Source organism: Homalodisca vitripennis, chromosome 4, assembly GCF_021130785.1.
Source record: "Homalodisca vitripennis isolate AUS2020 chromosome 4, UT_GWSS_2.1, whole genome shotgun sequence".
Classification (NCBI taxonomy): Eukaryota; Metazoa; Arthropoda; class Insecta; order Hemiptera; family Cicadellidae; genus Homalodisca; species Homalodisca vitripennis.
The window spans coordinates 25,761,855-25,775,166 of NC_060210.1; the positions used below are offsets into that span (position 1 = coordinate 25,761,855).

General features: G+C 34.4%; 1 protein-coding gene across 1 annotated transcript in view; it reads right to left on the reverse strand.

Annotated features, from left to right (window-relative positions):
* Positions 1 to 3,984: 3,984 nt before the first annotated feature.
* Positions 3,985 to 13,312, reverse strand: part of LOC124359065 (prolactin-releasing peptide receptor) — a 106,354-nt gene continuing 97,026 nt past the window's right edge. The window contains exons 6-7 of the mRNA XM_046811472.1: positions 8,549 to 8,714; positions 3,985 to 5,111 (exon numbers count right to left, since the gene is read on the reverse strand). Of these exons, the coding sequence (XP_046667428.1) occupies positions 8,559 to 8,714 (156 nt within the window). The 3' untranslated portion in view covers positions 3,985 to 5,111; positions 8,549 to 8,558. The remainder of the gene's footprint in view (positions 5,112 to 8,548; positions 8,715 to 13,312) is intronic.

Genomic DNA, 13,312 nt, shown 5'->3' on the forward strand with positions numbered 1-13,312 from the left:
CCTCAGTTCTCGCTCCTATATGTAAACCTGATACAATACATTGAACGTCCAGCTCACCATAATTATTCTAAATACCCTCAGTTCTCGCTCCTATATGTAAACCTGATACAATACATTGAACGTCCAGCTCACCATAATTATTCTAAATACCCTCAGTTCTCGCTCCTATATGTAAACCTGATACAATACATTGAACGTCCAGCTCACCATCATTATTCTAAATACCCTCAGTTCTCGCTCCTATATGTAAACCTGATACAATACATTGAACGTCCAGCTCACCGTCATTATTCTAAATACCCTCAGTTCTCGCTCCTATATGTAAACCTGATACAATACATTGAACGTCCAGCTCACCATCATTATTCTAAATACCCTCAGTTCTCGCTCCTATATGTAAACCTGATACAATACATTGAACGTCCAGCTCACCGTCATTATTCTAAATACCCTCAGTTCTCGCTCCTATATGTAAACCTGATACAATACATTGAACGTCCAGCTCACCCTCATTATTCTAAATACCCTCAGTTCTCGCTCCTATATGTAAACCTGATACAATACATTGAACGTCCAGCTCACCCTCATTATTCTAAATACCCTCAGTTCTCGCTCCTATATGTAAACCTGATACAATACATTGTAAAACTGATTCAACTGCATTACGTCCAGCTCACCCTCATTATTCTAAATACCCTCAGTTCTCGCTCCTATATGTAAACCTGATACAATACATTGTACGTCCAGCTCACCATCATTATTCTAAATACCCTCAGTTCTCGCTCCTATATGTAAAACTGATACAATACATTGAACGTCCAGCTCACCATCATTATTCTAAATACCCTCAGTTCTCGCTCCTATATGTAAACCTGATACAATACATTGAACGTCCAGCTCACCCTCATTATTCTAAATACCCTCAGTTCTCGCTCCTATATGTAAAACTGATACAATAAATTGAACGTCCAGCTCACCCATCATTATTCTAAATACCCTCAGTTCTCGCTCCTATATGTAAACCTGATACAATACATTGAACGTCCAGCTCACCATAATTATTCTAAATACCCTCAGTTCTCGCTCCTATATGTAAACCTGATACAAAACATTGAACGTCCAGCTCACCATAATTATTCTAAATACCCTCAGTTCTCGCTCCTATATGTAAACCTGATACAAAACATTGAACGTCCAGCTCACCATAATTATTCTAAATACCCTCAGTTCTCGCTCCTATATGTAAACCTGATACAAAACATTGAACGTCCAGCTCACCATAATTATTCTAAATACCCTCAGTTCTCGCTCCTATATGTAAACCTGATACAATACATTGAACGTCCAGCTCACCGTCATTATTCTAAATACCCTCAGTTCTCGCTCCTATATGTAAACCTGATACAAAACATTGAACGTCCAGCTCACCATAATTATTCTAAATACCCTCAGTTCTCGCTCCTATATGTAAACCTGATACAATACATTGAACGTCCAGCTCGCCGTCATTATTCTAAATACCCTCAGTTCTCGCTCCTATATGTAAACCTGATACAAAACATTGAACGTCCAGCTCACCATAATTATTCTAAATACCCTCAGTTCTCGCTCCTATATGTAAACCTGATACAATACATTGAACGTCCAGCTCACCGTCATTATTCTAAATACCCTCAGTTCTCGCTCCTATATGTAAACCTGATACAATACATTGAACGTCCAGCTCACCATAATTATTCTAAATACCCTCAGTTCTCGCTCCTATATGTAAACCTGATACAATACATTGTAAGTCCAGCTCACCATCATTATTCTAAATACCCTCAGTTCTCGCTCCTATATGTAAACCTGATACAATACATTGTAAGTCCAGCTCACCGTCATTATTCTAAATACCCTCAGTTCTCGCTCCTATATGTAAACCTGATACAATACATTGTAAGTCCAGCTCACCATCATTATTCTAAATACCCTCAGTTCTCGCTCCTATATGTAAACCTGATACAATACATTGTAAGTCCAGCTCACCGTCATTATTCTAAATACCCTCAGTTCTCGCTCCTATATGTAAACCTGATACAATAAACTGTACGTCCAGCTCACCCTCATTATTCTAAGTACCCTCAGTTCTCGCTCCTATATGTAAAACTGATACAATAAACTGTACGTCCAGCTCACCCTCATTATTCTAAGTACCCTCAGTTATCGCTCCTATATGTAAAACTGATACAATAAACTGTACGTCCAGCTCACCCTCATTATTCTAAGTACCCTCAGTTATCGCTCCTATATGTAAAACTGATACAATAAACTGTACGTTCAGCTCACCATCATTATTCTAAATACCCTCAGTTCTCGCTCCTATATGTAAAACTGATACAATAAACTGTACGTCCAGCTCACCCTCATTATTCTAAGTACCCTCAGTTCTCGCTCCTATATGTAAAACTGATACAATAAATTGTAAGTCCAGCTCACCATCATTATTCTAAATACCCTCAGTTCTCGCTCCTATATGTGAACCTGATACAATAAATTGTAAGTCCAGCTCACCATCATTATTCTAAATACCCTCAGTTCTCGCTCCTATATGTGAACCTGATACAATACATTGTAAGTCCAGCTCACCATCATTATTCTAAATACCCTCAGTTCTCGCTCCTATATGTGAACCTGATACAATAAATTGTAAGTCCAGCTCACCATCATTATTCTAAATACCCTCAGTTCTCGCTCCTATATGTGAACCTGATACAATACATTGTAAGTCCAGCTCACCATCATTATTCTAAATACCCTCAGTTCTCGCTCCTATATGTGAACCTGATACAATAAATTGTAAGTCCAGCTCACCATCATTATTCTAAATACCCTTAGTTCTCGCTCCTATATGTGAACCTGATACAATAAATTGTAAGTCCAGCTCACCATCATTGTTCTAAATACCCTCAGTTCTCGCTGCTATATGTGAACCTGATACAATACATTGTAAGTCCAGCTCACCATCATTATTCTAAATACCCTCAGTTCTCGCTCCTATTATGTGAACCTGATACAATACATTGTAAGTCCAGCTCACCATCATTATTCTAAATACCCCCAGTTCTCACTCCTGTGTGTAAACCTGATAACAATAGCTTGTACGTCCTTGCTTGCCGATCTCAGGTCACTATATTGTCCTATTTCCTTGGTGCAGTCTAGGGATTAATTTCATTTGTATGCATAGTCAGTATGGTCGAGTATAGGGATCGCTGCGCTCTGCTCGAACTTTTCTAGATGTTGTTGAGGAGGGAATGGCGGAGGGAATTTTCGTATTTTATATAAGGTCATGTCAATATTCCGTGTCACAATAGGAACTCAATTTCGAGTACCCTAAGTACCACTTTCACAGTAAAGTTGTGTTCATTAAAACTATTAGGATAGCAATCTTGAATTAATAATGGCCAGAATAGACAAATCGATTGCAATCCATCATTGGTGTCACCTGTAGTAAGAGTGAGCTGATATTATCAGCATTGATGCTTACACTATACTGACATTGGAAACAGAATTGAGTATTGGTGGAATCAATATTTGCAAGTTGTCAAACTACTATTTTCTAAAAAAGCTTATTTGGGTTATGAAAAACATTTTAGACTAGATAGCCGTCAGGTTGGTTCAACCGTTCTCGAGTAACATGCTACCAACGTACAGCATTTAATTTTTGATAGCCTTTATAGATGTTTACTAGGATTATATATATATATATATATATATATATATATAATATATATATATATATATATATATATATATATACATATATATAAACAATATATATATGCTCTAATACAATCACATTATTAGTTAGGTAACAAAAGCAGGTTGTTAGCAATTTACTGAACACTAACAGGATGGAACACAAATGTTCATTAAGATGTTTGTGCAACGTCAAATATACAGAAAGGAATAATAAAGTGGCGACAAGTAAAGTGAATACTTTGATAAAAAATAAATATATTTATTGGCAAACCTGGCGGGGAACTGGTGGCTTGAGAGGAGCTCAAGTCTAAAGCCCTCAGTTCGACGCCCGAGTTAGCAACATGTACACAGACACAGTAACTCATAACACGATAATATATAACTTACAGTAAAAAAGCATACATAACAAATATTGTACAGTTGTACACTCAGTAATTACATCCATGGTACAATATAGGCCTTAATCTGAGTTCATCACGCCTGCACCTCCAACATATGATTTATAATATATATTCAAGAAAGACATTAAACTTAGAAGAATATTATAAATATACCTCAATCAGTCGAGTAAATAAATATAGAAAGTGGTCTCTGTTGTTACTTATAAACTTATATTTCATACCCAATATGAGAAATGTTCATGCTAGTTTAGCATTTCATTATGCGTGAAAACCTATGATACTATTATTTTTTTAAATAAATACTTTTATTAGAATTCTAAGTAATTTAAAATAAAAAATTACCTACAAAAATTAAAAAAAAAGTTTCTAGTTTGTAAGTATATTACTGTGTGACTAAATGTTTTCATTTTTAAATGAAATTAGAATATTATTGCAACATTACAGGAAACTCACAATACTAATTAATAAACTTCATACATATCAGTCTTTTCATTAAAAATAGTTAAGAGTATTTAAAATATCATATATAAACATTATATTTAAAATTACTACTAAAAATACAGAAATTAAAGCTACACCAAAGTCTGCGGTACTAACCTTTAACAATCAAAGTTAAGCGATTGAACTGAAAGATAAAACAACACCAATCTAAATACAATGTTCGGAGTATATTTAATCAAGAGAAATTTAAAAACCCAAAGTGTATAATAATTAAATACATGTTATAATCTGTACAACATGTATTTCAAGCATTATAAATGAGTATATGTCAACGTATCGCTATCTAATCTTAAAACTATATGTACAGTGAGACAGTGACAACACTCAACAATAAACACGAAAGTACAGTATAATTTATTACGTAGTATAACTTCTTCGTCCTTTTCTAGTTGTATATTGAGCAGTTGATAAATTTACAACTTTATAAATTTTATACTATTTTTGACGAAAACGTAATCCTTCGATTTCCTGAAACAGATCAGTTTTATTATTTTAAGGTAACACCAGATAAGTGACAGTGTTAAACGTAGATGAATAAATTATGAAAATCCTTTAGGATTAGTCGTTTTAATATTTGTGTTAATTTTAGAGTCTCACAAAACATCAGAAGTCACCACGCGAGTCTTTGAAAATTAAAATTATTCTTATCTATAAAGGCGAATTTTACATTAGTTTAAGAACAGAAGATGATGATGCGATATTGAAGACAGAAACTGAAAATGATATGCCAGTTGATGGAAAAAATTGCAATCAGCGAATTTCTTATTAGAGTTCCAATGATTGATTGATAAACCACGATTAAAAATAAATTAATAACATCACAAAAACTCAAAATATTATTTTAGTTGTCCCTGGAAAAAGACAAAGAAAGATAAAGAATGTGCTACAATTAACTTTATAGAATAACGATTTTGTTGGTTTTACTAGAATGTTAACAAATGTTTCAGTTATTTTTAAGATATTTTTCATAGATTTGAAGATAATACCAGATTACTCAACCTTGTAATAGATTTAACATTAATTCCCAGCAGATTTTAAATTGATTCCAATTAGATTTTACATCAATTCTGAGCAGATCTTAAAATGGTTTTTAGCAGATTTTTCATTCATTCAAAATAGAGTTTTTTTTAGTAACAGATATATAGTAAATATTTTCAATTTCACAATGAAACTTCTTAAAAGCACACAGCTAAAATAGGGTTAGATTTTTTTACATTTATGGTACATTAGACAGGCATTGGCAAAAACTTCAATTACATTTACACAGCATTGGTTAACGATACTTTGAACAAGATATTACATTAATTCCCTGTTGCTTTAAGCAGTGGTATAGAACCACCATATACATATCTACTTACATATATACACAAACATAAATATACATAAAACAGATAACAAAATATTAGGGACACATTGAATTACAACTGAAATAATTAAACTTAAAATAAAAAAATGTATTAATAGTATTTTTTATCATTTATCAGTAGTTGTTATTTGTTTAAAAAATTGTACATACATAAATTATACACAATGTTAATCTTTGTGAGATGAAAGACCCTCATATTTCAAGTATAATCTTATTATGTTACAGAAAATATGCTAATGATCGGTAAAATAAAAAATAATGAAAAATCTTTCTTAAGTGAAGTAGGCAACGTTGCTGAGCAAAGTAAATGCTAGATAACCCGTTAGCTTTACGCAATATGTTTGAAGAAACAAGGGCTTTATAATCTGCAGGGCCATTTCTGAACCAAGTTGAGAGTAATTTTACAAAAAGCTGGTGCCCCCTTGAAGGATAGTAAAAATCCAGTGTGTGTGTGTGTGTGTGTGTGTGTGTGTGTGTGTGTGTGTGTGTGTGTGTGTGTGTGTGTGTGTGTGTGTGTGTGTGTGTGTGTGTGTTTGTGTACGAAATTTGTGAGCAATCTTCATAACATTTAATTTATTTTAATACTAGAAGGTTTGTACTGGAATGTAGGAAATGTATATAAAACTTTATTTAACCAAATCGTTGAACTAAATAAATATGGTTTTATGGATAAATCATAATTCAATAATCAATATATCGTCAAGTTCAAATGTATGTGAAGGAAACAGTTTTTCTCCGGATATTTATGATCTGAACATATTACAAAAGTGTTACTGATTATTTTGCATAACCAAATGATGGCAAATGTCCGGAAAATACCATCGTTTTCCTCTCAATCCCCCATCTTCAAAAACTAATAATTAAATCTATGAACAATCAGACATCTATTAATACTTTAAGGTAAGTTTTATACATTCAATAATATAGAAACGCGTGAAAAGGTTTTAGTAAATATATTAAGTTATATTTTTATTTTTAAGTTAGAAATCTTAAGAAACGGCCACCAGGGAAGCTGTAGGACGTGTGAGATGTAGGCACAAATGCGAGCAGAGATTGATTGGCACAGGAAACGATATTAAGTTGTTATTTGAGATATTAGTACACTAGGGTTAGTTACAGAAACGTTATATAATTAACGAAGGTGATTATGTTTTATTCAGGGTTATACAGGAACAATACGCTTTAGATGTAATTAATAAAGATAAATAAATTAACAATATTTAACTTGCTTCGTACGAAGAATGTATAACTAAAGAAATAATTATTGCAATGACATAAGAATTTAAAATGTAAAAAACGTATCAGTTTCGAAAAACGTTGTAAGATTAAATTTAAAATTAATACTTTAGTATTTAATACTTTGCCTTTGAAACTGATGTGTACAAAACAAAGAAGTTGTATTCTACGTTAGAAACACAGTTTTTAGACATAAGTTCCAGTTTCACATTTTTCGATTGGGTACTAATTATAAATGTAATTACACTAGAATAGTTCTCAGCAACTTCACTATTTAAATTTTCTTTTGAAAATAAGAATATTCTTTATAAACGACTCTCCCTTACTTTTTTCTTTTACCTTTTTATTCTCTTCTCTTACTTTCCTAATAAACTTTTCAATCAATAATTGTTTCTCATCACATTTATGCGATCTACTGCAATACATGCACAAAAATATATAACAGTATATTATAGAAACTAGATATAGTTATTATGAGAAGACTACCTAATCGAATTTCTAACAGTTTATTTTTTTGGAATTAATTTGTCGGCCCACCACTAAAAGATTATGTTTATTTACTTTATATGATCCTAAATAATTTATATGTTTTATACTTTATCTTTATTCTTCATAAAGTTTTATAAAGAATAATACATAACGAGATCCGTTTTTGCTACAAATATTTTTATGAATATATGACAAACCATAATTACCTTAAGACTATTTCAATGGTTACTTGTTGAGACACAAATTGTAATTAAAAACATCGAATATGTTATCCATTTTGTGTATACTTATGGATAAATAAGGAATTAAATTTAAGAAAAACAGTTTTTTAATTTTATTGATACGAATCCTCCTTAAACTTTGAAATAAAAAAGATAATGTTCTGAGCCCCGCCGTACAATCCGTACAATTTGTTGGTTTAAATTGAACTTCTGTTCGTCAAAAATTTGGTTCGATTAAACAATTGTTAAATTCTAGACGTTTACCTCAGTTTTACTTTATCTTATACACTAAAATGCAGAACCATTGTTTACATAAATGGCACAATAATTGATAATTCATAAATTTGTTCAGGTTTAAAAAAAGGCGTTAATCAAATTTTAAAAATCTACAAAATAATCGGGATTGATGGGATACATCGCTTTATATGATTATTTTAAATATCAATGTACATAGGGCCGCTCAGTATAAAACGTTAAACTTAGAGCCACTTGTTGTAATCGCAATATAGATGCTGGTGTGAGCCCTTAAGAGGATACGTGCAACTCTCTCTCTCCTTAAGTAATAAAATAGTAAGTTAATACGTTGAGCTTACTTGGTCGCTGCTAGACTATCTCCGCTGTTAGATGTGTCTTATCCTTGTCCTTGGTTTTCTCCGAAGGGTCAGTGATGTGTACAACATCCTCACCGGCAGTGTACGCGACCAGCACCACCTCCACACTGTCGTGACTCTTGTTTATCCAGCCCCCTCTATTCGCGTCCTGCATCAGTACAATTACCCTAATTACTTGTATACTTGATGTACAACTTCTTAATGTTTATTATTATTACTTTATCTAGTTATATTGTATAGTTGAACGACTGTGTTACTACATCAGTAAGTAGTTAAATAGGATATATGGAAACAGTAAATGATATGTAAGAAAATCCTGGTTCCGATAAAGAGTGTCTAGTAGCCAGTCTGAGGTAACACTTACTAGGACATGTAAGTTATACGCTCCAAAACCTCAACAGTAACTAAGCTTCTGGAATTGGACTGAAGTTCGCCAAGACAAGTTTGTGGTGACACTTACTAGGACATGTAAGTTATACGCTCCAAAACCTCAACATTAACTAAACTTCTGGAATTGGACTGAAGTTCGCCAAGACAATTTTGTGGTGACACTTACTAGGACATGTAAGTTATACGCTCCAAAACCTCAACATTAACTAAACTTCTGGAATTGGACTGAAGTTCGCCAAGACAAGTTTGTGGTGACACTTACTAGGACATGTAAGTTATACGCTCCAAAACCTCAAAAGTAACTAAGCTTCTGGAATTGGACTGAAGTTCGCCAAGATAGAATTGTGGTGACTCTTACTAGACCATGTCAGATATACTCTCCAAACCATCAACAGTGACATAGCTTCTGGAATTGGACTGAAATTCGCCAAGACAAGTTTGTGGTGACCCTTACTAGGCCATGTAAGTTATACGCTTCAAACCCTCAACTGTGACATAGCTTCTGGAATTGGACTGAAGTTCGCCTAAAAAAGATTGAGGTGACTTTTACTAGGCCTTGTAAGATATACGATCCAATCCCTCAACAGTAACTAAGCTTCTGGAATTGGACTGAAGTTCACCAAGACAAGATTGTGGTGACTTTTACTAGGCCTTGTAAGATATACGCTCCAATCCCTCAACAGTAACTAAGCTTCTGGAATTGGACTGAAGTTCACCAAGACAAGATTGTGGTGACTTTTACTAGGCCTTGTAAGATATACGCTCAAAATCATTAACAGTGACATAGCATATGGAATTGGACTGAAGTTTGCCAAAACATAAGATAACTTAGTGTATACTTTATAGAGGTGAATTGCATTTTTGCAATTTCAATATCAAGTTGACTATTCATTTAAAATATTTCAGTATTTTAACCAAATGAACCTATCTAATACTATAAGAGTTTCGCTCTTAGCCCCGTTTTAGACTAAGGTATCGTGTAATAAAATATATTTTGTGCTTAAAATCTGTACATATGAATGAATTAAAATTGTAAAAACAAAAATCTTCCATACGAACAGTAGGGGCATCAAAAGTGTGCAGTTGGCACAACACGTGTACTGCCGCCGGGACCGGTAATTGACAGTTATCGACCTATTGCGATAACATCTACATTCTCAAGGTCTTTGAGAAATCAGTTTTAAATAGATTGACTTCTTTTATTGATAAACATGATACTGTATTTTCTGGCCAATTTGGCTTCTTACAGGGAAAGTGTACAGTTGATGCCATGTTTACTCTCATAAACATCATTGGAAAAGAGCTGGATCAAAGGAAATCTGTTGCGGGTGTCTTCTTTGACCTCCGAAAGGCCTTTGACATGGTAAATCATGGTTTGCTTCTTGAAAAACTTGAGAAAATTGGATTTCGGGCACTGCTCTAAACTGGTTCTCCTCCTTCATTACTGGACGTAGGCAAATAATAAAGATACCTTCCATACATCAAGATTGTATGACATATTCTTACTCAAATGAGAAGTTTGTAATCTCTGGAATCCCTCAGGGCTCCATCCTGGGCCCGTTACTGTTCATTTTGTACATAAATGACTTAAAAACAAGTGTTCATAAGGATAATCCGTGTATTTTCGCAGATGACACCTCACTAGCCATATCACATCGGGCACGACAAGATTTGGAAATTGACTCTTATGTTGAATCAAATAACATTGTGAATGGTTCCAAGAAAATCTTTTGTATGTCAATTCTAATAAGACTAAACTGCTTGATTTTTATATTGGCTATAAAGACACAATTCCTTTAAAGCTTTACATAGGTGAAAGTATCGTTACTGCGGAGGATAACGTAACATTTATGGGGCTTCACCTTGATGCAAATTTAAAATTTCACTCTCACATAGAACATGTCGCTAAACGTTTGTCGTCAGGAGTTTTTGTATTAAGACGTCTGCCCACCTTCTCCAGTATTGAAATCCATCTTTCAGCATATTATGACCTCATCTATCCTTTCCTTTCATATCCAGTTGTGATTTGGGGATCTGAAAGCTCATATACGAGGACTCTTTTCATTCTGCAAAAAAGAGCTGTGAGGATTATTGCAGGAATTGGCAGAACAGAATCATGTGCTGCTTACTTTGGATCTTTTAATTTGCTCACCTTTCCATCTATTTAGATTTTGGAATCACTTATTTTAATGAAAAAGAACCAGCATATTTTCTCTGAATTTTTACCATCTTCGAGTAGTAAAACCAGGAACAAGCACAGTTACAATATATCACCACACAAATCAAAGTTTTTCAAAAACCACACTATTTAAAATTGTATTAAAATCTTTAATAGCCTTCCGATCGCTCTGAAACAAGAATGTAATACAATTACTTTCAAAAGAAATGTAAAACATTTTCTCCTTAAAATACTTTTTAAAATATTAAAGATTATTTAGATAAGAAATATGTTTAGCATTTAGAAAATGTATGTAATGACGATTGTTGATGCAATTTATATTGTTTGATAACAATAAAGATATTTGAATTTGAATTAAGAATACAGACAATTTAGTTTGGTCAGTCCTCGTTGACCGCTTCAAGATCACGCGCCTCCCTCAACCGTACTCTTTAAAGTACTATTGTAAAATAAATAGCAACATAATAATCCACGAGCCAAGAGCCAATATACAGTGTATAAGAACACAGACTAATTAGTTAGGTTAGTCCTCGTTGGCCGCTTCAAGATCACGCGCCTCCCTCAACCGTACTCTTTAAAGTATACTATTGTAAAATAAATAGCAACATAATAGTCCACGAGCCAAGAGCCAATATACAGTATATAAGAACACAGACTAATTAGTTCGCTGAGTCCTCGTTGGCCGCTTCAAGATCACGCGCCTCCCTTAACCGTACTCTTTAAAGTAGGCCTACTATTGTAAAATAAATAGCAACATAATAGTCCACGAGCCAAGAGCCAATATACAGTATATAAGAACACAGACTAATTAGTTCGCTGAGTCCTCGTTGGCCGCTTCAAGATCACGCGCCTCCCTTAACCGTACTCTTTAAAGTAGGCCGACTATTGTAAAATAAATAGCAACATAATAGTCCACGAACCAAGAGCCAATATGCAGTGTATAAGAACACAGACTAATTAGTTCGGTCAGTCCTCGTTGGCCGCTTCAAGATCAAGCGCCTCCCTCAACCGTACTCTTTAGTGGTCCCTATTTTAAAATAATTAACAACATAATAGTCCAGAAGCCGAGATACAATATACAGTATATAAGAACACAGAAAAATTAAAATCGCTGTGTCCTCGTTAGCCGCTTCAAGGTTACGCGCCTCCCTCAACCGTACTCTTTAGTGGTCCCTATTGTAAAATAAATACCAACATAAGAGTCCAGGAGCCAAAAGCCAATATACAGTGTATAAGAACACAGACTAATTAGCTCAGTCAGTCCTCGTTGGCCACTTCATGATCACGCGCCTCACTCAACCGTACTCTTTAAAGTAGGTAACTATTGTAAAATAAATAACAACATAATAGTCCAGGAGCCAAAAGCCAACATACAGTATATAAGAACACAGACTAATTAGTTCGCTGAGTCCTCGTTGGCCGCTTCAAGATCACGCGCCTCCCTCAACCGTACTCTTTAAAGTGGTCCTACTATTGTAAAATAAATAACAACATAATAGTCCAGGAGCCAAAAGCCAATATACAGTACACAAGAACACAGACTAATTAGTTCGCTGAGTCCTCGTTGGCCGCTTCAAGATCACGCGCCTCCCTTAACCGTACTCTTTAAAGTAGGCCTACTATTGTAAAATAAATAGCAACATAATAGTCCAGGAGCCAAAAGCCAATATACAGTACACAAGAACACAGACTAATTAGTTCGCTGAGTCCTCGTTGGCCGCTTCAAGATCACGCGCCTCCCTTAACCGTACTCTTTAAAGTAGGCCGACTATTGTAAAATAAATAGCAACATAATAGTCCACGAACCAAGAGCCAATATACAGTGTATAAGAACACAGACTAATTAGCTCAGTCAGTCCTCGTTGGCCGCTTCAAGATCACGCGCCTCCCTCAACCGTACTCTTTAAAGTAGGCCTAACTATTGTAAAATAAATAACAACATAATAGTCCAGGAGCCAAGAGCCAATATACAGTATATAAGAACACAGACTAATTAGTTCGCTGAGTCCTCGTTGGCCGCTTCAAGATCACGCGCCTCCCTTAACCGTACTCTTTAAAGTAGGCCTACTATTGTAAAATAAATAGCAACATAATAGTCCACGAGCCAAGAGCCAATATACAGTGTATAAGAACACAGACTAATTAGTTCGGTCAGTCCTCGTTGGCCGCTTCAAGAT